This window comes from Dipodomys ordii, unplaced genomic scaffold (assembly GCF_000151885.1).
Source record: "Dipodomys ordii isolate 6190 unplaced genomic scaffold, Dord_2.0 Scaffold82, whole genome shotgun sequence".
NCBI classification, from domain to species: Eukaryota; Metazoa; Chordata; class Mammalia; order Rodentia; family Heteromyidae; genus Dipodomys; species Dipodomys ordii.
In genome coordinates this window covers 4,532,286-4,556,714 of record NW_012267298.1, presented here as the reverse complement: position 1 = coordinate 4,556,714, position 24,429 = coordinate 4,532,286, and the positions used below count along the sequence as shown (strand labels likewise).

General features: G+C 40.0%; 1 protein-coding gene across 2 annotated transcripts in view; it reads left to right on the top strand.

Moving 5' to 3' along the window:
• Positions 1–24,429, top strand: part of Adcy8 (adenylate cyclase 8 (brain)) — a 221,541-nt gene that overhangs the window by 104,647 nt on the left and 92,465 nt on the right. For both annotated transcript variants that reach the window (XM_013025152.1, XM_013025151.1), the window contains exons 6-8: positions 2,810–2,968; positions 7,871–8,141; positions 23,758–23,955. In XM_013025152.1, the coding sequence (XP_012880606.1) occupies positions 2,810–2,968; positions 7,871–8,141; positions 23,758–23,955 (628 nt within the window). The remainder of the gene's footprint in view (positions 1–2,809; positions 2,969–7,870; positions 8,142–23,757; positions 23,956–24,429) is intronic.

The window sequence follows — 24,429 nt, the reverse complement described above, 5'->3', positions numbered from 1 at the left end:
ATGATTTATTTGCTGCTTTGTATATCCCTCCCCCATGGTATAACCCCTGCTTTCATTGTATTTGATGTTGGCATAATTCGTGGAGGGGAAGGGAAAAAAAAACGTTTATATAGGGATACAGGTGGACCCATTGCAACAATGAGATGTACCAGTCGTTATGTCAAAAAACGAACTTTACAACTTTGGCAGGCGGGGGTGGGGGGTGGAGGGGGAGATGGGAAGGGATGGGAAGGGGAAACAAAGGAGGAATCCACAATACTTGATAAGAAATGTACTCATTACCTTGCCCATGTAATTGTAACCCTTCTGTATGGTATTTTCACAATGAAAAAAAAAGAGTCCCAGTTCCATGAAATTATATTACCTAGTGGTATTGCCCAGTGTAATCCTGCCTGGTGTAGATGAGGTAATACTGTAGCATCTTCTCTCTGTATGTCACATTAAGGCACTCACAAAGTGATGAAATTACCTAATTCTGCATTTCTCGAAGGTATCTCTGCCAGTCACTAAGTGACATGTGCCTATAGAGAAACACTTAGGTTAAGGAATTGTTTCATATAATTGTGGTGACTTACAAGGTTAACTATAGAGTGACCAGGAGGCTGCAGGCTCAGTTAAGAGCTGCTGCTATAACTTGAGTCCAAGGGAGTCAACATTCCATTTTTATGAGAGAAAGTCTTCTTTCTTTTTGTAAATGAGGTTTTCAACTGACTAGATAAAGCCCACGCAGATGGAGGGTAATCTGTTCAACTCTAAGTTTATTAATTCAAATGTTCATTTCTCCTAAGAGACAGAGATAGAGATGGAGACGGAAGGAAGGAAGGAAAGAAGAAAGAAAGAAAGGAAAGGAGGGAGGGAGGGAAAAAAGACAAACTAGACCAACTAGTATTGTAGATTTTCTCTCAAATGCAGAACATACACCTGTCACAAATAATAGCATGAGCATAAAAGAAGGACCATTTAGTGGGAACTAGCAGGTTTAAGAAGAGAGTGATTGAGATGAACAAGATTAAAATACACTATATGTATTATGAAAAGAAAATAATGGAACCCATTAAACTTTATCTTAAAAATAAGGAAGGAGGGAAAAATAGTATAAATAATAGTAATAGAGGGGATGAGTATGTCAAAAATAAATTGTATGCATGTATGGAAACATCACAATGAAACACTTTATACAACTAAAATACACAGACAGACAGACAGACAGACAGACAGACAGACAGACAGACAGACAGACAGACAGACAGACAGATAGATAGATAGATAGATAGATAGATAGATAGATAGATAGATAGATAGATAGATAGATAGTGGAAGATCTTGAGTAGGACCTGATTTGCATCTTTGGTTGTCATGGCACTAGCAAATTAATCTAAGCGCTGTGCAAGTCTGGTTGGTAAATCTGCTCCTCTTTGGCATCTGCTGGCTAGTCTCACAGGTCTTAGAAGGCAGCGCACTGTTATATTTTTGACAATGGGCTCACTTCACCAAAGCACTTCATTTGGAAGACATTTTAAAGCAGCCTAAAGATGTGCAGCTTTGATCGGTGACACAATGTAACTTGGGTTTGACAACAAAATTCCTTCCCACATGGAAACATTTCCACACTTCTGTTTTTCAACATGTTCCTTTTTCAGAGCGTCAGTTTCTTTTGAGAATTGATTACCTTCTCCCACATTACCTTACACCATCATCTTGAGTTGGGAGAAACAAATCAAGCAGGCTAGGTTTTTCTATTCAAATATTAGCTAAAGGGATAGTAAACAGCAATAGGAACTCATTATACAAAAGTCAGAAATTTTAGAATATTTGGAGAAATTTTTTGTCAGAGAATAGAAAGGATAACTCATCTTTGACAACCGCCAAGCATTTTGAATAATAACTATTGAAAAATAACCATTGTAATTTGCATGATGGAAGCTCTTCTACCTGCTCTGTTTCAAAGTATTATAGTCTGCTATTTGAATCTCTACATAAATGTTATGTATCAACTGCAAACTAAAATTATTGGGCATACCCTGGGGGGAGAAAAGTGATAATAACTCTGCTTTTGTTCATAATGTTCCCTGACTAGGCCAGTCTGACACGGAGCCCATTAGACTGCTGGGTTTGAATTTTGGTAAATCTCCAAGATTAAGAACTGAAAGCTGTGAATAAAAGTCCTCTGTTTTCTTCCTCTAGCTCCATAGATTGCCTGGCTGGGGTATGAGCCCTGGGTTTGAAAGAACTCTGCTCTGAGGACTAGAAGGTCAAGGAAGAGTTTTAAAGGGGAAGTGACACTTGTGTCACTTGTGTTTGGAGGGAGCATCTGCTCCCCAGGTCCCACTGGGCCATGAGAGGGCTAGCTGAGACTCAGATGCCAGACTAAGGCATGAACCCTTATGAGGCCTGAGGTTAACTTGGACAAGAATGCCCACCAGGGAGCTACCAAGAAGAAAACAATGAAGGTTTCTCTCTTTTTTTGTTTTTCTTTTTCTTCTGCAAATCAAAAGGGCAAGAAGATATAGAATCAGTCATCTGCCCCCAGGTTTATTCACTAGTGAGGATAAAAGATTCTCGTTCCATTTCCTGAGACAGGGATTGCATAATACTTTGGGGGGAAGCTTATAAGAACACTTAAAAAGTACAGATCAAGAACTAAAGGTGTCTCGAGGAGAAGGAGCAACTGAAAGCCTTCAGGAAGAGGGGATATCAGAAAGAACAGAGGACAAATGTGTGGAAGAGGCAAGGCTGGGGCTGCCCCCAGGGAGTAAGGATGCCCATTCTACCCTTACAAATGTGTGTCTGGATTCATCTATGGCTACAGGTATGTGCGGTCAAGGACGAAGCATGATGTGGACATGCGGATTGGAATCCACTCGGGGTCTGTGCTGTGTGGCGTGCTGGGCCTGAGGAAGTGGCAGTTTGATGTCTGGTCTTGGGATGTGGACATTGCAAACAAGCTAGAATCTGGAGGAATTCCTGGGTAAGACAAAGCAAAGCCTCTTCTCTTGCTTGTCATTTGCTAACTTTGTGATAGCAGGTGTCATGTGAGTAGAATCCAGAGACAGAAGTCAAAGAAGCAGTTATTTGAGCCGAGATCAGGCACAGACACTGGCCCTTGAACAGCTAATGAATTGCACTCGAGGCAGAAAAGGATTATGGGACCTCACTGAGATGTTCAGGTTTCTACCCTGCCAAGCAGTGCTCCTCACACTTGGCTGCACAGATGAATAACAATAATAATTTAAGAATGCCGGTGTCCAGACTCTACAGCAGTTCATTGAAAGCCAAACCTGTGTAGAATCTATTTTGAAGTTCTTAAACCAATTCTAATGGGAAGCCAAGGTGAAGACCTATTGATCATCTATATAAATACAACCATAGGCTCAACTTCAGAAATTCAGGGCTTTTCTTGAAAACTCATCTATATTCCTGCTTTGGCAGAAAAGATTACTCAATGTGCAACCCGCAAAGAGGCTAGTGGCTCACATAGTATGAAGAGTGGAACTCACAAGACCTCAAAATATGTGTCAGGTAGTCAGTTGTACTGATTTTCTTCAGCCTGAGGCAGATGGAAGGAAGGTAGGAAGGAAAGAAAGAAGGAAGGAAGGAAGGAAGGAAGGAAGGAGGAAGGAAGAAGGAAGGAAGAAAGAGAGGGAGGAAGGGAGGAAGGGAGGGAGGGAGGGAGGGAAGACATAAAAGGAAGGGAGCGAAGGGAAGGGAAGAAAGGAAAGAGAGAAAGGGAGAATGAACCATGCGTGTATGCATACATTTATACGTGTATATACATATATTCTTGAGCTTTTGTTAAGTAAGATAATGTATACAGACTCCTTTATCCTGTGCTCATTAGATATTAATCTCAATTTTAGCTGCAGAAGTTACCTTATGATTCAGTGGTAGGGTCTTAATCATTAAGCTCTTCTTGTGTTCAACTTGCACTGCTATCAAACTCTGACCAGCTTTAGGCTAGGTAAATTCTCATTACGCCTGGACCAGTTCCATCATCTGAAAAAGTGCAAAAACAAGATAGAAAAAGAAATACATATCACTTAGGGCTATTGAAAAATGGAAATTATATGGAAGTATCCATAGAGCCAAGCATACAGTTATATTTTTGCTGCAAAATAACATTTATGCAAAGGAAGCATTATACAATTGTTAGCTCTTATTTACTGCCATGACTGTCATTATTATATCCTGGCATTTAAAAGCGATCAGAAAATGTCAGGCTTACCTGAGATTCAATATATGAGAATATTTGCTGAGAACTGATTCATTTCCTTAGAGGGAAATGCAATCATCAGGCTCTCAGCTTTGCAAATGCCTGAACCCAAAGCTCAAGTTAGTAGCAGAGATGAAAAAAGAAACATCTGAGATACAGTTTCTATCAAAACATTTCAGTGCATATTGATTAAAACTTCAGCAGAAGAATCAGTAATGAGTGAAGGTGAAGATGTCTTTCAGTACTGAAAACATGATATTGATTTAGCATATGCAAGGACTAGTCCCTAAATATGTTATTATTCTATCCCTGACAGAATAATAAAATGTAAAATCCAGATAAAATTCCAAACAGGTTGGATATTTAATTTGGTTATTTTTCAAGCAACTCACCCATCCAATTACATAACTGCTCGAGGAAATCTTTTTGCTTAGGCAAAAAAGGCAGCCTTCCATTACCTTAAATGTGTTCTGGAGCTACAAAGGCAGGCTAGGATCTCCATACTCGGGAAGGTCAAATGATTTGTGTTCTCCCAGACCAATATGACAGAGTGCCCATGTATTAGCAAAATACATTATGGAAATACTGTGTACTTATTTATCAGGAGAGCTCAAACATCTTTGAGACATTTTTAATACCTTGTAGTTAAAATCAGGTGATCAGGAAGATAGAGATGATGTATTCTAAGTAGACAGAAATTCATTGTTTGTAGTGTTTCTTCATGTTGCAATGAACTGTACTCTCTGTAGGCAAAAATTTAGCAGAATGAACTAGAAAAGTAAGAGGATGGGTAGAAATAAAACTAAAAGTGAAGTACTTTGAAAATATTGCTCTTGAAACTAGAAAAATGAAACATTTCATTGGGCTTTTTTTCTACGCATTATTTCCAGAATCACAAAATCCAACTAAGAATTAAATATCTAGCTTATTTATTCATCCACTCAAAGGAATACAAAGTTGGCTTGGGGAACTTTTGAGCTGAATCAGAGAATCAGACTCAGCTAGCGAACACACATAAGCTGAACTGAAAGCAGCGCTAATTACTTGAATAGCTAAAAGAAAAGCATGGGGACCTGGGTAATTTATTATGTCCCAGTGCATTTTTTAATCTTTTACCATCCAGTGTGTTTACTTGTAGATTTATAGGCACATTTCTAGTTACCATAAATGAGGGGAAACATGCATCCTATATTTCTTTGGGTCTGGCTTAATTTCACTTGCTACAGTTTTTTACCAAGTCTCTCCTTTTTTTTTTTTGTCGTTCATGAGACTTTAGCTCTGGGTGCTGTCCCTCAGCTCTTCAGCTCAAAGCTAGCACTTTACCACTTGAGCCACCGCGCCACTTACAGTTTTCTGAGCAGTTTATTGGAGATAAGAGTCTCATGGACTTTTGTTCCTAGGCTGCTTTGAACCACAATCCTCAGATCTCAGCCTCCTGAGTAGCTAGTATTACAGGAATGAGCCACCAGCGTCCAGCTCCATTTTCTTACAAATGGTATAATATCATTCTTTCTGATGGAGTAGAATGCCATTGTGTTTATATTCAGTACCACATTGTTTTTGATCCATGATAAATTATACAGGTCTCTGGACATTCACACAGTAGGACCAAAGGAGGATATACTTAGATATACAAGTATATTATATATACCAAAGCTATGTGCATATATATTAGATATACAAAGGGTACATGCATATGATCATATAAAATAATCTTTATCAAAATGAACTCCAGCAATGGGAACAAGGGTGTTTTTCCCCCTTGGTTACAGTTTTTGTTTACCTTGTCTTGTTTGTTCATTTATCTGTCTTTGGGAGGGTAAGGAGAGCACAGAAATGGTGTGACAAAGGGTGAACAAATGCCGCAGGGATACTCACTTGACACTGTTGAAAATGAACTGTACAACTTGTTGAGGAAGAGATCAAGGGAACAGGTGACACTGTTCAAAAGAAATGTACTTATCACCTAACTTGTGTAACTGTTCATCACCTTTACAAAAACAATAAAATGCATATCTAAAAAAGGAAAGCATGGGGGACGGTAATGAAAGGTTGTCAGATAGCTGAGCTTTGAAGTAATAGGTCAGAGAATGGACGCAGAGAAGGCACCATTCAGAAATCTGCTGGTCTCAGGGGACGTGGAGAGTGTACAGGCAAAACCCCATTGTCTATACCATAGAATTAAGGAAACACAAGGGAAGGGGTGGGGTGAAGGTATTGAAGGGATGACACAGAGACAGATGCATTGTACACATCACTTAAAATTGAGATAAGTCAGAGGGTGGGTAGGTCGGGAGAGGCAGGTGAGAATGTTAAAAGAGGTGACATCGATCAAGACGCACAGCATTAATAACCTGCTTTAGTGAATGGCAACTCCACAGCTACTTAAAGATAAGAAAAATAGTCAAAAGAAAAAAAAACCTAGGTGGTCTCCTGTGAGTCCTTCAGAAGATATGGAATATACACAAATAGTGTGATTACAGTGGCATCTTTGAGAATACTACTAATTAAGTATCTGTTTTATAGCATGCACCATGTACCGCACACTGTTTTAACTACTTCACAAAAATTCCCTCATCATACTTATGATAATTAACTTATGAGATAAGTATATTGCTTATACCACTTTTGTGAGTAAGAAAATGATCTCGGAAGCATTTGTCTGAAGACTTCTCAGCTAGCAAGTGGTAAAGCATGGATTTGAATCCAGGCAATCTAGCAATAAAGTCTGTGTTCATGAGCACCTTGCTCATCTTTCAAGGTCACAGTGGAATATCACAAATCCACTGGTTGAGTTAGGCAGTTAGGAAAACAGAAAGCTCTTCTTCACATGGAACTACTTGATTCCCACAAATTGTTTACTCCTTAAGGTATTTGTCATTCAAAACAAAAAAAACTTGAATGATGAGTTACTGTGACAAACAAATGTACAGAAATGAACCATTTAACTTGTAAGTCTAGCCAGCTACCAGCATGGATGTGGGCCAAACTTGGTCCTTTATGTTTTTCAAGACACATAGGGGACATTTTATTTTACCAAAACGTTCCCAAAAGATCTTCAAGTATAATTTTAGGGACTTATAAAACTTAACCTCATTCTTAAGATGATTATAGACCAGTTGCAGAAATTAGGTATATAGATATGAGCAGTGAAATGATAGATAAAGTCCCAGGATTATAAGGCAACTATTGTTGCATGATAGTTTGGCCAATCAGCACATCACTTGTTCTAACATAATCAATACCCCTGGTGGGGTGGGAAATCAAGATCTTGTCCATTCTTTCTTTTTCTCCATTTGTATTAACATATATTAGTTTTACACAGGAGTTTCCCTTTGATGCTTTCTTATAGACAAGATTTTCTTAATTATGCTGATAGTCGTAAGAAAACTCAACAGCGTTGAGTTTTGGGTGTGATCAGTAGGACTGACTAGGGAATGCAGTGGCTCCTGCAGTAGTCAGTGTCATCTGGCTAGTGGATTTATGCCTGTACGTCCTTATTGTTTGAATCCTTATCTGTTAGGGTGGGGGTGGGGGTGCACATGCACGTGGTCCTTGAGGACATATCTTTAACAGTAAGCCCATGTGCGGCCCTGATGCTGGCTTTGCACGGACAAGAAGCATCATGTGATAGATAACACACGTTCTGTATACATGCAGGAGGATTCACATTTCCAAAGCCACACTGGATTGCCTCAATGGTGACTATAACGTGGAAGAGGGCCATGGCAAAGAGAGGAATGAATTCCTGAGGAAGCATAACATAGAGACCTATTTGATTAAGCAGCCTGAAGAGAGTTTGCTGTCCCTGCCTGAAGACATTGTCAAGGAATCAGTGAGCTCCGCAGACCGGAGCAACAGTGGGGCAACATTCACTGAAGGATCCTGGAGTCCTGAACTTCCCTTTGATAACATAGTGGGGAAACAGAATGTAAGTCCTCTCTCCCTTCCTCTTTTCCTTTCTCAGCAAATGAATGCCTGAGTGTACCTGCAACCAGACATCACAAAGAAAGCCCATTGGTCTTTAACCTTTTCTCCACTGAGCACTCTAATTGCAAGTGATTAAGCAATCCCTTAGGGAACGAATTAACCTATGTACATAATTTCAGGAAATGGCAGAAATGCCATAAGGTTTTTTTTTCATCCTCTTCCTTTTCTTTTCTCCTTTCTTGAGCTAAAATTTAAATGTCCTGAAGAGCTGAATTATAACTTTTATCAAAAATATCACTCATATTGGAAAAGGTAAGCCTGATGTTATTAAACTAAGGGAGGAGGTTGAGAGCAGGAGAATATCTGGTTTGCGGGCAGCTGTCACTCAGCAATCGTGATTCCCTCCACAAGACAAAATCAAGAAGTTGCTATTGATTTGGGAACAGAAAAGCAACACCAGGTGATATTCAAAGTAAGAGCAAGTAGGTGCAACAGTGATATGCAATTGCAAAGCCACCCACTGCAAGAGGTACATCTTGAGATTTACATTTTGTATGAAGCACGGTCTGTGACATTCATACATAAGGAATAATTGACGAATAACCAAAATTATTTCTATTATTTCATCAAATATCAGAATCATTTTATACCCAATGATAATGCTTTGATTCTGAGAAGCCCCAGAAAATGAAAGCTGTACAGGGTCATGTCCACGTTCAGAAAATCTGCAGTGTGTCTTCCCTTCCACCCTTTAAACAGAGCACATATAGTTGAATTTGTGTTATCCGCCATGTGGCTCTAGTGTACTTTATCAATGGACTAATGGGAAAAGCCAATATATGAGAGTTATCTCACAGTTTGCTGATGTGCTCCCAAGCCAAACAGAAGGGAAAGAACTATGAAGTAACAGAACAGACCGATAGCACTTGGAATTTCATGGAGACGTTGAAGGCTAGATGCATTTATGTCCACAGACCAGAACATTTCTCATTGATATATAGATAAGAAACATCTGTCTGCTTAAAGACATTTAAAGCGGAAAAGGTTAAAAGGCTGGAAGTCTCTCTCTTCTGAGACTGAAAGATGTGTGAAGCATTCTGAGCTTTTCTGTAATTTCCTCCCTGTTTTCTGGATTTCACTAGAAAGCCCTCAAGTAGAATCTAGTTCTACATGCCTTGGAAAAGACTGCTCTTTTCTGAGTGTTCAATTTTCATTAAAAAAAAATATTATTCCCATACAAGTCATCATCAGTTTCAAAGCAAACTTCTTTCCATTCCTGAATTGTTGTGCATGGTAGTTTGCTCTTTTATAAACAATGGTCACATGCCAAGAGGAGTGGGTGTGTGGGCAACTGACACAGTCCTCTCTGTTGCTTCGGCCTATTTTTAGCTTGAGTCTGAAGGCTGGTTATTTAGTGAGAAGGAGCTACATGCTTCCATCTGAATACCTCAGTTTTTTTGCATGGTTTTCTCTTTCTTGACTCTTGGTATTTTATTCTTATTTTCCATTTTGGAAAAGTCTCTCCACTTAAGCTGGTTTGGATGACTGAAATTATTCTTTTTTTTTTTTTTTTTGGTCCGGTTGTGGGGCCTGAACTCTGGGCCTGAGCACTGTCCCTCAGCTCTTCAGCTCAAGGCTAGCGCTCTACCACTTGAGCCACAGCACCACTTCCGGCTTTTTCTTTTTGCTTATGTGGTACTGAGGAATCGAACCCAGGGCCTCATGCATGCAAAGCAAGCGCTCTACCACTAAGCCAACTTCCCAGCCCTGGATGACTGAAATTATTCTTATGATTCTAATCTCACTTGTATCTATACTTGCTTCTAATAATTGAGAACCAAGAATAAAGATACAGCTACTCCATTTCATTTCATAATTACTTCATCAAGTAAAACTTTGCAAGAATAATTGAAGTATTTCCTTGTCTGTTTCCTAAAGATGTTTGCTGGTGTCATCAAATGGTTATTCTAGAAGATGTTATATTAGCCAAAGCTCATTGTTCTTGGGGTCTAAGTATATCATGTATTTCTTACAATGCCTGAGCTGTGGCTAAATATAATAGTCTGTGATGTCTTCTGCATGAACAGCCTCGATTCATTTTGACTTTTTGGACTTTAGGGCTAGTGAATGTGTGCTGACATTAATATATAACCTTATAATTGAACCAATTAAAATGATCACAACCACTTAGAGTTTATATTTGTGCTTAGCTCCAAAAGTCAGTAAACCGTGGGCACAATTCTGATACATGACATATTCTTTGCTGGGCCTATGTGGTGCTAAAACTCTCCAGTGAATTTATTCCATCCAAGCCCAGGCCTTCTGAATGTTTGTATCCAATACATTAAAATATACTAACCCTTAACTGTTAATTTTCCAGCTACACTGGCCATATGTTCTGTTTCCTATTTTTTTTACATTGTGTGCTATGAAATATTTTTAATTACAGCGCATTGCATGTGTCACATTCTGTGCCATGTGTACAACAGATGTGCAGATAGAGACATTCTTCACTCATGCACTAGAGATTAACCAAGCATCTATTTAATGCCAACTACAAAGTGGGAGAAGGAGAGGAGAGAGGGAAGTGGAGAGGAAGGAAGAAGAGAGTAATGAAACATTTAGAGTTAAGGTCAGCCAGTGTGTTATACACCTCATGAATTATCCTGTTCAACCCATAGTTACAATAATATCTGGTTCGACTGAACCTCCTTGAATGAATTAAGGAAATAATAGAGGAGAGTCGCCCAGGAAGCATATAGTGAGGCTTCATCTCTGGGATTTTTACATGAGTGGCTGGATGACGGATGGATCTGCAAATTAAAATAAGCAATACTGGAAGAGGAGACTGACTGACAAGGGGAGACAAGGAATTCTGTTTAGGACCCACTGCCTTCTGAGAAATTGGGGAGGATGAGTCTGAAGGTGGCTGCATGAATGCTTCTGAAAGCTGAGAAGTAAGGACCTGACAGGGAAGGTGGATCTGCCCCTCATTGTCATTCGAGTGCTAACAGAAGGCAGGAGAGAGACAGAAATCACCACAAGAGATATGTGAAACTCACAAATGAGAAGACACAGAGGAGAAGACCACCAGATGGAAGAGGCAAAGAGCCATGGATGTGTGGCAGGGAGAAGCAGTGGTTAGAAGAGAATGAGGGAGTGTGACATCTCAGAAGGGAGGGACATTTTGAGAATGGGGGATCATCAGCAAAGTCAAGTGCAGCCACGAGGCCTAGGAAGTTGAAGACTTAAAACTACCAACCAGAATCATTTGAAGCACACCACTGGCCCGAAGAAGATTTGGTAACACGATGAAGTCAGAAGCTAGTTTGCCAGGGTGGGTAAGATTAAGCTCTGAAATTCCAAAAGCTCCAACACTAGGTGGATGGTAAATCATGAGTAGGGAATAAAGGGACATTAGAAAAGCCTAAAGCAGGGAGAAACTAAGCCTGGAAACCTTGTGGAACCTTGTGTTTCATTTCAAGGGGAATGATAGAAAGGTTTTAAGCAGGGTAGTGACATGATCTGATTCAGAGTTTTAGGTTACTTTGTCTGCTTCCTGGAGAATGGATTGTGGGAGACAAAAGTGGACTCATCAGACAGACAAAACACTTCTAAGACTCATGATTTATCAGAGGGTACCCATGGGTGAGACTTTTACATAGCTCTATAATTAACATGAATGATACTAACCATTTTAACTAGATAGTTATGTTGGGTGAGATCCCAGGAGAGACGCGTGTAGGCATTCTGAATCCTGTGTGCTGTCTCCATATTTCATGGAACCATCATCTTGCCACATCCGTTCTTCCCACATGTCTGAGAAGAGCCTAGACATCTGTCTGTTACTGTTCCTGAGCTTGTAAAGAAAAAGTTACACAGAGAAAACTACACACCCCTTACCTCCATGTACATTTTTGTCATCTCTACTCAACAGAAGGACTTACTTAGGTAACTTGAACTTAATAGGATCACCATGAATATCACAAGCACAAATGGGCTGCCTACATCCCACACAATGAATAGGAAGCAAATATGTTTCATTGCCTGGAACACTGGTAAATATCCAGGATTGATCCAAGGATATCTTGAAAGATCTTTAAAAGGGAGGGGGATGTTTCAGCCCAGAGTTTCAGGATGAAGGAAGCTAGGAATGAGGGAAGAAAACTAGAAATGTCTTAGTCTAACACAGTACTACTCAAGACCAAAGTGTAGACTTCTCTGCCTAACCATGGCTTAACCTGAACCTTCCACACACATCCATGCATGCACAAAAATTATTTAGAGCGCTAATGAGATCTAATATCTTATATTGGATATTGGTTGCCTACACAAAAAATATCTGAAACATCCAGATGTTTGGATGTTGGTCTTAAGAGGCACTGTGCATTTTCAGAGTTTACTGTTTCTGTGATAAATGATCAAATATCTAATTGTATATCTTCAGTCTCAGGATGCAGAAATTTAGAGGCAAATATTTCTCCATTGGTAATTTGTTTTTAATGACTGTAACATTGGATCATGGGATGAGACATCTGCAGGCTTATGGTTGAGAACACGAAAGGCTTTGGGAATTTCCCTGCAGTCAGTCTGTTCTCTTCTGGTGTCATAACTTTGTCTGACGATACAACTCCCTAGGCTCTTTTAGCCCTGACTCTGAGGATAGCGGCTGAGTTCATCTGGAGAGACTCATTAGAGGAGTCTGGTTTTTCATGCGGTTCATAAAGGCAAGTAGATCTGAAGCTTTCTAAGGAGCCTTGAGTAGATTAAGCAGGCAATTTGACCCATTAACTTTGACTAATTATCCTGCTTTTGGCAAGATTCCTGGGATAAATGGAGGTGGAAAAGATAAAGGGAAATATGAGTAGGTATCTCCCTTAGAATCGTACTTCTTAAACTTCTTTTTTTAAGTCGTTGTGCAAAGGAGATGCCATTTTGTTGTTGGTGGTGGTGGTCATGGGGCTTGAACTCTGGGCCTGGGCGCTGTCCTTCAACTCTTCAGCTCAAGGCTAGCACTCTAACACTTGAGCCACAGCGCCACTTTCAGTTTTCTGAGTGGTTTATTGCAGATCAGAGTCTCTTGGGCTTCCCTGCCCAGGCTGACTTTGAACCGAGAGCCTCAGATCCCAGCCTCCTGAGTAGCCAGGATTATAGGTGTGAGCCACCGGTGCCTGGCTAGGAGATGCCATTTAACAAAGCAGTTTGTGAATACAATATATCTTGATCAATGCCACCCCTTTCAACATTCTCACCCATCCCTCCCCTCACGACCACTCTTTCCCTCACTCTTCTTAAGTTTGTAGGATGTATATTGGATTGTTGACTGTGTTCCCCCACCCTCTTCTCCTCTTCTTTTGTTCACATCTTTACCCTTGATCCCACCCCACCTTTTTTTGTTGGTGGTGGTGATCGTGGAGCTTGAACTCTGGGCTTGGACACTGTCCCTCAGCATTTTTGCTCAAGGGTAGCGCTCTACCACTTCAGCCACAGCACCACTTCCGGTTTTCTGGTGGTTTACTGGAGATAAGAGTCTCACAGACTTTTCTGCTAGGTCTGGCTTTTAACCATGATCCTCAGATCTCAGCCTCCTGAATAGCTAGGATTATAGGCCTGAGCCACTGGCCCCCAGCCACCCTGCCTCTTTTATTGGCAAACATACAATGTGCTGCTTGCCATTACTCTGCAGCCAATAACTGACTGAAACTTTTCTAAATAAACTACTCAGACTCTTAGCAAGGATTGCTTGAAAAATCATAAAATATTCCCCTGACTAACAGGAGTCGACAAATGTGTAAATAGAACTTTTAAAATGAGACAGAAAATCTATTTTTAAATATGTGAAAATAGGTTAAGGAGTGAAAGAGCAAAATAAAAAATCTTTATTATTATCTTGACTTACTTTTTTCAATTTGAAAGCAAAGGAATGAGATATACTTTATACAAATCCTGGTGTCCATTTTGGCAAGGACTGTGGTGAGATGGAAAATTTCATCAGTGAGTTATACTGGATTATTCTCTTGTTTTTGGTACTAGATTTTACATTGTTTTGGCTCAAGGCAGTTCAAATCAATGAGAGTTTTCTTCCCACACACAGTTGCGCTCAGCATCACTGATTTTTGCATTCTGTTTTGTTTGTGCAACTTGGAACATATGTCCTGCACCTCAGTGTTACTGCCCTGCACACAGAGAATTCTCGTTGCTCTCAGGTGATTGAATTGCAACCAAAGCAAAAACACTTGCTATTTCTTTATTTTCCCCTTTTGGTTTTCCTTTTTTATAGGTAATTGTAAAAAGAACTCACAATTCAACACAGCAGTTTATGAGAGCAATGAATCTTGATGAATAGTCTTCATTTCGTCATTTATCCCCATCTATTTGAATACCCCTGTCCCTTCAAGTTACCTCGTTCCATTTTCACATACACTTAATGACTGCATTCGCCCACCCTTCCTCTTCTCCTTTTGTCTGCCCCCACTTCCCAACAACACACGCTCCAGCTTTCTACTATTCATTCAAATTAATATTTGTGTATATATGTATGTATATATATATATATATGCATATGACCTTGTGTATGTTTTCATGTATGTTTATAATTTAGATCTAAGTTCCACATGAACCCTTTGTCTGAGGCCAACTGACTTCACCGAACACATCTTTTTTCTCCATCCATCCATTTCCTTACAAAGGACAGAATTATTCCCCCTAACAGAGGAGTATTATTTTGATACTTGATACTTTGATGTCCTGAACAGCCTCATAGGGCTTATTATGTATGTGTGTGCTTAGTCTTACTTCAGTTAGTGTGGGAAGGAGTGAGGAATGATGGTGGCTAGTCTTGGGGAAGGGGCACCTTTGAAAGTCCATTCACTTCTCAAGGATCCCCAACTGCTAGTGTGAATTCCTAGTTGTGAACGGCTGGATTTCCTAGACTTTGGTCACTTGGTGACTGGCTCTTAAGGAATCTTCCATGCTATGAGATAATTGGGGCTTGGAATCATCATTGATGACATCAACACCCCTTCTCTACACACCCTGGAGTCCAAACAATGGTGATATGAAACTGCTGGCTCATTCTTAAGAGATAAACTCAAAAAACGAATGCTGAAGATGATATCACTGTAGAAATACTAAATTAATTACACATTTCCAGAAGCAAAGTGAGTGTTTGGGAGGTTAGGGTAATGGAAAGAGAAAGCTGCAAGAACAGGAAGTAGAAGCTGCAAGAACAGGAAATGGAGGCCATGAGGTCCTAAGGATATAATAGTTTGACTGCAATGTGGTATTTTCTTCTGGTTTCAGTTTTACCCTGTATACCACAACTGTAAAAAGTAAGAGAGCCTGGATTCTTTAGGGTCAGTAATTGTAGCTCTTTGGAAGGAAATTAAGGAAAGGAGCAATACCTAAATTGGATAACACATTGTGTAATAGGAGTCCAAATCCACCCATCCTGATAAACTTTTAACCATGACCCTGTTTTCAATAACTCAATATGGAGCACGTTTCCCATCTGTTTATATAAGAAGAGTTACTTCTGAACCTTAAGGGATCTAAATTTACACATTTCTTATGTTTAAATTTTCTCTAAATTTTCACTGAGAAAATGCATACATCTAAATATATATATACATGCACACCCACATGGTCTTTTTTGTCTTTCATAGCATTTCTGATTTTTAAAATATTTTTAATTTGATTTTTATCCATGTATATTAATTTTATGATAGGGGTTTTGTGACATTTCCATGAATGCACGTTAATTATACTTTGACCATTTTCTCATTCATTTTTTCTTATCCTTTGCTCCTTCTTTACAGTTTTAATGAATGTTATTGTTCTATTGACATATGTGCATATAATGTCCATCTTTGACGTTCACAAGAAAGCTGAGTAGCTTATGTCCTGCTATATATTTGCTTACTCACTTTCTGGGCCGAAATTCCCCAGACTGAGGACTCACTCATAGTCATTCTGTCAATGGGATAAAGATGATGCCTTCTCTAGCCCTTATGACATTCCCTCTTTAACCCTGTCTAGCTTATGACATTATAACCCAACATTTCAGGGCTAAGAGTACATTGACTCACACCTATTCTGCATCCCTGCAGACAAACCATTAAAGTCTCAATTTCTTTTCCTCAATCACAAGTCACATGTGAAGTGGGAATCCTTCCACCTAGGTATTAACTACCCCAGGGCCAAGATGAACCTAAGGCTGACTTTGTGTATGTATCATACACAATGAATATGATATTTGAAATTTTAAAACTTCAATTGACAATTTGCTTCCAACCATGTGACTTCCAAGTGGTCACATATAAATAAATGATACAACCCACTCTATAGAAATTCACCACTTTCTTTAATTAAAAGTGATTTGAATATGTAATGATTCAAGGACAATCATATTTCCCTGGCTAGGATTAGGACCTTCATTCTGAAGAATTCAAAAATTACCATTGTCAAAAATCTAGAACCAACTGAAAAGAACCTGGCAAGGTTCTCAGCAGTGTTAGAAGCTATTTACCCCAGCTATCCTAACTAGGATCCTTGGATCAAGGGTTGGGAATAAAATTCCAGGATATTGGAGAGTCCTTTAGGCTCTTAATCATCTACCCTGGGATATCCACCATGTCATTTTGAATTATTGTTGGGCCTAGAAGTTCAGCCACCTTGGCCACCATCCAAAAGAGAATGACACCAGTGTGAGTGTCTCAAGCCATGATCTCAAGTAGGGTAAACAGAAACAAGAGGAGAGAATTGTGATGCCAACAGGGAAATGACCTACCAGTATGCTTAAATATTTAAATATTCAAAGCTTAAACACGATGATGAGCACCTCATTTTAATGAACTAACTTACTAATATTGGTGGAAAGATCAAGGGTGAGAGAGTGGAATTCAGGTGGGAAGGGATCCTCCTAGCTAGAAAGGCCAGGAAGCACAAGGAGAGTCTTGCCTTCAGCATGTTTTTCCTCCTCATCACAAAGACATTAACATCTCAGATCACAATATGCCTAAGCACAATGATCACATTTCATCAATCTCTTAGCCCTGATCTGTTGTAACATCCAGATAATATTTGGTAACTCCCATTTTTGCCTAACCTGAGGGAGCAACAATAGTCCTAAAGACCTGGGCCTTGCGCTTAGATCATTTGACCACCTGAATCCCTCACTAGGCTACTTAGAAACACCTGAATTATTCCTTCAGAAAACAGAAAAAGCATTCTGATCTTTATCACTTCATTTTCCAGGGGAGAAACTAATACGAAAATTGCACACATACATATATAATAAAATGTCTTCCCAATGCAGATCTTCATTGTACAATTCTTTATTTGGAGAATAGACCATACCTCAAGAAAGATGAAAGAAAGAGAGGAAAAAAGAAGGGAGGGAGGAAGAGAGAGAAAAAAGAGGAAGGGAGGGAGGGAAGAAGGGACGGACTGAGGGAAGGAGGAAGGAAAAGGAAAGAAAGAAGAAGGAAGGAAGGAAGGAAGGAAGGAAGGAAGGAAGGAAGGAAGGAAGGAAGGAAGGGAGAGAGGAAGGGGGAAGCAAGGAAGGAAAGAGGGGAGAGAGAGAAAAAAGAAAAAGTAGAATTCCTATCTTTAAAAACTTTATGAAACATTTGAGCATGACATCCTTTTCTCTTCGTTGGACAGGGAATATCTTTACTCACTACCTTGCTTATGGGGAATGGTTTATATTTTAACCACCTCCATTGCTGTAAGAATGGAAAAGTTATATTTGGGCTTTGGAAGACCCTTTGCAGATATTCTCCAAAGAGTCACTTCAATGCCACTCTTTTTACCATGAAAGAATTATTACTCCCATTTAAGTAAATTTCTGCTCTCCAGCCTCCAAACACAGTCTCATTTTTTTCTCTGAATCTCTGAATACACCGTTGCAGACTAGATCACCTCTAGACCTTCCAAGGAGTTAGCTTTCTTAAAATGAATGAATGATAATTAATATGTAAATTAGACTGAGTCAATTATCCAACTATATACATAACATCACTGTACCCTGTAATTATGTGTAATTATAAATTGTCATGAAAGAACACAAAACAACTTGAGTTTTTAAATAAGTACCCATCTCTTTTGAAGATTGGACATGGAATTTTACCAAAAATATTGAAAAGGAATCGGTTTCTCATGCAGATGAGATGCTCTTATTGGAACTTATTATTATTTCTGTATTCTATAGGATGGCAGCATTGCAAAGGAACCACAAACTAAGGTCTCTGCCTTTTCCACAATTTATTCCCCTGAGGGATGAGTTTGAGATGAAGCCTCAGAGAAGGTTAAGTCGGGCTCAAGAGATGCTGCCGTGAAAGGGTGGTAAACATGGTCAGTTGAGGCAGCCATTGTCCCTCCTAATCTAGACTAGAACATGAAACAGAAAAGTATAGCCACAGGGAAAGTATAGCCCTTCTCAGCATATGAGAAGAAAGGCTACAGAGATGGCCCAAGCATGCCTGAGCTTGGCATCCTCTCTAGGTTCTTTTCAAATAATCAGTCACAACTTCCTGTAGCCAAATCTGAAGGCGTCCATGATCATCTCCCTAGGGAGCTGAAAAATGATCATGGTCTATTCGATAATGACTTGAACCCTCTACAGATCTGCTTATGGAAAACAAGCCGAAGGATCATGGTAACCACTTTGTAATAGGTGGTCTCTGGTACCCTAGAAGCCACAAAAGGCGGGGAGGGAAATAGTAATGGAGGAGGCAGGCTCAAGACTCCAAAACTCCAAGTGAAACCTTGCATTGCGAAGCATCACAAGCAGCATGTAAGGATTCTTGCTCTTGACTGGACTACCAGCTAGCATGGGAGTGCTGGACCACAGCATGCCATTGGATTAAGCACTCAGCAGGAGACTACATTTCATTTAATTGAGTTTAACAAATGAAATCTTTCTAAATTTAGGGTCCATTTGAGAAAGAGGAGGAAAAAGTAAGGGACCCTGGTAGCAAAAGAACAGAAACACCGGCAAGAAATACTCTTCCTATAAAGTCATCCAATCTTTCAACTTATTCATTAGAAGTTGTGAATGAGAGCAAGCAAGAGTTGTAGAATACTTTTCATTCCATAGAACATGGAACATAGAAGCAACTCAAGAAAAGGAGGCTTTGTGGGAAAGAAAAATAGTTGCACATTACAGATATTTTTTGTCTGTCCTGGAGCTTGAACTCAGGGCCTGGATGCTCTGTCTGAGCCTCTTTGTGCTCAAGGTTGGTGCTCTACCACTTGAGCCAGAGCACCACTTGGCAGGTTTTTCTGAGTAGTTTCTTAGAAATGAGAGTCTCACACATTGCCTGAGCTGGCTTCAAACCACAATCCTGAGATCTCAGCCTCCTGAGTAGCTAGGACAATACAGATTTGAGTGATTCAGGATGATCTGGTAATGAAACAGAACCTCCAGCACTAAAACCATGCGAGCTGACTGGCACGATCCGTGGGAATTCCGTAGCAGGTATCTGGATATTGGAATATGTGATCCATACATGCTGAAGAATTTTTGGACTTAATCAAACTGTATGCATTTAGCTAGAACACTTTCTACCTGAAACCTAATTAAGATTTTATTTGCTATAATAAGTTGGTGGGCGAACAATAAAGCTTATAACCATCCATGATGTGATGAAATATACTGGGGAAAAATAAGGCTTCAGCAGGTACATAGATACAAGGCAAAGCCCAAAGAAGCATCTTTATGTTATTTAAAAAGATGCTGAGCTTATAGGATCCATGGCCATCCTGCCCTGCTCAGTGCAGCGTACAACATGCTACCCAGACTGTGTCACTGTGATTTCCATTAGCCCTCCCGGACTCTCACCTGAGGCTCTGTCTGCAGAAACCAGGCTGCAGGAAGGATCTGGTTCTCATCTTGGCTTTCATTTGTCTTATACACCTGTAAGGGAAAAAGTAATTTCTGATGGACTTAAGCGCAGCTATTTTGTGAAGAAATTCTACATTTCGAGGTCAACCCAGCAAAACCTTTGACATTGCCGCTGCTCCATTCTGAGCTCTCAAATAGCTAAAACACAAGCTAAGGCAAATAAATAGCATTATTTATAACATCTTTGATTTATAACATTATAATGATGTCTCATTATAGTAGAAGTGCAAACATCAAATAGTTATAAAATCAATACTCCAATCTGACCTCTCAAACCAAAACCACTAATTAATGTACATAAATAATTGCACATATTGTTATTGTGTATATAGTTATGTATTGAGATGTGTATTTAATATGTGCATTCATTTATAGTCATATGTAATATATTCTGATGGCATTTGCCATTTCCTTCCATTTTATCCACTTGTGTTTCTTATTCTCTGGCCAATTGTTTATACAAATGAACCATTTCAGCAATTTGGAGGTCATTTGAAACCTCTAAGAATCATATTTGAAAGCATAGCGATTATTTTAACCTGATACCAGTCTAGCTCACAATAATACTATAACTCTTAAAATGGAAAATTCTATTCAAGTAAAAATAGCTCTTAACAGTATGATTCTATAGAGGCAAAAAAGGTATGTTATAAAATTCCCCAGTACTGCCTACAAATTAATCACTGTGAAGGTACTGGTACCTGGATTTCTGATGTTGGCAAAATTATCCCTTATCCCAGAAAGATAAACACTGACCAATCTTATTCTTCACTGATGAAGAGTAGGACAGTGTAGAGAGTCCCCAAACTACAGTCACCCCAAGATCATATACCCTTTGCACCGGTGTTTTTAAAATTCCCCCTTTCCTAAGCTGTATCTGGTCTTTTCTTGAACACCCGTGTCCAGAAAGGATAAGATAAATACTAGAGAGATTGATGGTCAAATAACACCTATCATTAAGTGTCACATGAAATTACCAAGCAAAATGTAAGAAAAGCATCACTGAGACGACTCTATTTATTAAATCTTAGTAATATAATTATGAGGAATAAAAATAACTTCTTAGACAGGGAAAGAGTTTTCCATGTGTTCTTGACAACTTGATGAAAGGACCTCCTTCCTGGCCAGCAGTGATAAAGGGAAGAAGGAGGATTCCAAATTCATTGCCACTTGAAGCAATCACACAGTCAGCCAATAGAATGTGATGAAAGGAGGTTCCATTGGTCTTTGCCCTACAGAACCAGCCAATGGCAGCAAAAAAAAAAAAAAAAAAAAAACCTTCTCTGAATGAACACCTGCTTAGGCAGCCAGGAAGTGGTACCTTTCCTAGTTTACAAGTGTCTCCTACAGACTAGCATTAGTCCCTGATGACATTTTCAGCAGTCCACCTCTGTCCAGCCTAAGAAAAATAAAAGGGAAAGTAGAGAATGATCCATTCCATTGAATACATTCCAAGTGAAAAGATTGCCTTTTAGTTGGAGATTATGTCATTTTGGTTGGAAAAAAATAGACTCCCTTTTATGAAATAATGTTCCTGTTTTAGAGCTGCCATAATGATCCTTGCTGCTATCTAGCTGCTGCTACTACTGTGCTTTCTATAAAGCAGTCCCCAAAAAGCACATCCCAAAGTTCCTCGCTGTGGGAAATAGAAAGCTTGGAGCCACTGGAGGCCAGAGTAATTGACAGAATGGATTAGGCCAACTTAACTCAAAACCTAAGAACTATTAAAAACCCAAATTACAGAACGTGTTAGAGGTACCTTGACTGTGCTCGGCATAGGTATTACTGCCGTTAGACTCTGGAAGTGTGCTCAGACAAGGGCACTCTGAGCATCCTTCCCCCCTCCTCTCCAAGCTACAATGCTAAGGAATTTTTGCCACTTTTCAAGCTGTGGGGAAAGAATTTCTGCCCAAGAAGCCATGAGAAATCCAGTATGTTTCTGCCAGTCCTGCCTCCTCTGCTTCCTGGGATGCTGCAGAATCACAATGATTCCCAAGGTCTCTAGGCCTCTGACCCTGCGCGGATCCACCTGGCCAATTTTCTGCCACATTGATCCCTGCATCCTGCTCTCCACTACAGCCTTCTTGCCTCTCCGCCTGCCATGCCTCCCATTCACATCTATCTTTTTTCTCTGTAGTCATTTCCTTGGTTGGTACTTGGAGCCCAAATCAACTGCTTGAGTGGTCTAGGAGCGTGTATTTTGCTTTGTCATGTGGGTGCATTCGACTCTGTCATTTATCCTAACGCAGGAAAAGATGTTTCAGTTCATTGTACTGGTGATAAGGCTTTGCTGTGGGATTTTTTTTAGAGACCTAAAACTTAGAATACAGTGTCAGTTCTCAGGAAGATTAAGGAGTGTCTAACAATACCTTGGGAAGGATCCTTAATCCTGGGACCCAGTACTTAACTCAAAGCTGGTGACTCCAGCTCCGGCCTTGGAGTCAGTGGGTCTGGTTTAGCTCCCAGTGAGCTCACGGCTCTTGAGCAAGCCTTGACACAGGAAGCCATCAGTACATAAAGAGTGGGGGAGGAGGCTCTCCAAATCCTTCCTTCCCTCTCACATGCCACCACGTGGCAAGTCCATAATCTTCACCTCCTTCTGGATGAAATCCTAAACCTAGCCAGGCTGACAGGCTGGCAAGGCAAAGCCAGTGTGGCTTTGGGTGTACGCTGAGGAAGTGTTTTCCCTTCCTCACTGTGCAGGGGCATTGCATCCTCTACTATCCTCCAGGAAATCCCTTGGGCGATCGTATGGGCTTCTCTATCCCTTCATCCCTTCAGGCCTGACTGATTGTGTGTCGTTGTTCTTCAAAGAACCTGTCTTCAGTTGGAGGTGTCACTGAGCATTGCATTTGGCTGGAGCCAGCCAGCTGATTTTTATCACTAGCTGTTGAATCACCAGGAGACTCCATCTCAAAGCCCCACCTGGTGTGTCCTCAGCCGCCAATGCAATCTCTACGTCTGTGTATCCACACCTGATTACCAGCCATGAAGATTGTGCTTTTCCGCACCTCATGCTGCGTAACCCTGGGAGACAGTGGGAGACTGGAACTGCTTGCATTTTTTTTGCCTAAAGGAAATGATACACATACATATATCTATATAAATATATAGATATATAATGGTCTAAGAGGTGGAGAGACATATTTGTGAAGAGTAAAACCTTAACACTATTTGTCTAATTTAAGAGCACACAGCCTGGCACATTTTAACTGTCTGTCTTGAGGAATGCTTACAAAGAAAATGCAAGCCACAAGACATGCCTCCGCTCCAGTCCCACACCATTCATTGCAAAGGCCACCTGAGAATGTGGACTCTACTTGGTGGGAGATGATCCTTTTTTGGTGGGCTTTTCATATATTGGCTTCCTGTTCCTTCTTTTGTTCTCTTTCTCTTATTCTTGGAATGTGCTTAGAGAAAGAGTCATAACTAACATGTCTAAGGCAACAATTCTCCAAATGCCTCAGCCAAAGGGGTTCAGTGCACCTACCAAGAGGAAAGGGGAGTTGTTTCCCCCCTAAGGTGAGCTTTTGCCAGTTTGTGTTTCTCTAAAGCAAATGCTAACTGATCCTGTGTCCTGGGTTTCACAGAATATAACTGCATGGAATGCTATGACTATTTGCAATGCAACATGATCTAAAAACATTGCATTTCTTTTTTGATCCAAAGGGGACTAGCAGGTTTATTGTGTTTGCATGTGCTTTCCCTCTAGACTCTGGCTGCCCTAACAAGAAATTCAATAAATCTGCTTCCAAACCATCTTGCACAAGCTTTGCATGTCCAGTCTGGGCCTGAGGAAATTAACAAGAGAATAGAACATACCATCGACTTGCGGAGTGGCGATAAATTGAGAAGAGAGCATATCAAGCCATTCTCACTGATGTTTAAAGACTCCAGCCTGGAGCACAAGGTAGAGCTAACTCTCCACAGTGGCTCTTTTTCTGAAGTCAAATTATCATCAATGTTCGTGGGACTGGAAAGAGCACCTAAGAGTTATGGTTTTGGTGTCTTTGTTTGTTGTTGGTTTGATATGATACTGTCTTTTCTGTTTGCTCTTGAAAACCAGGACTAGCTTGAAGTCTGTAAGTAGGGATGCTAGTTAGTTAAAGAGAGACTTTGCTTTGTGCTTTAAGTCCCTAACTTAGTAAACAACCAAAATTATATCTACTTTGAGATTAACAAGCCAAGGGGCATTAATACCCATCTGTGTGAATTTACATAAGCTATGAGAACACTCAATAACCTGATATAAGCATAAGTGTTGAGTCTTAGATTTTATACAGCTATTACTCAACTTTCCCCAATGGTCTGTAGGTTCAAAGCCACCTGATCCAAGCCTAATAGAGAGATGAGAAGTTGTGTATTCACCATCAGGTTCTAATTC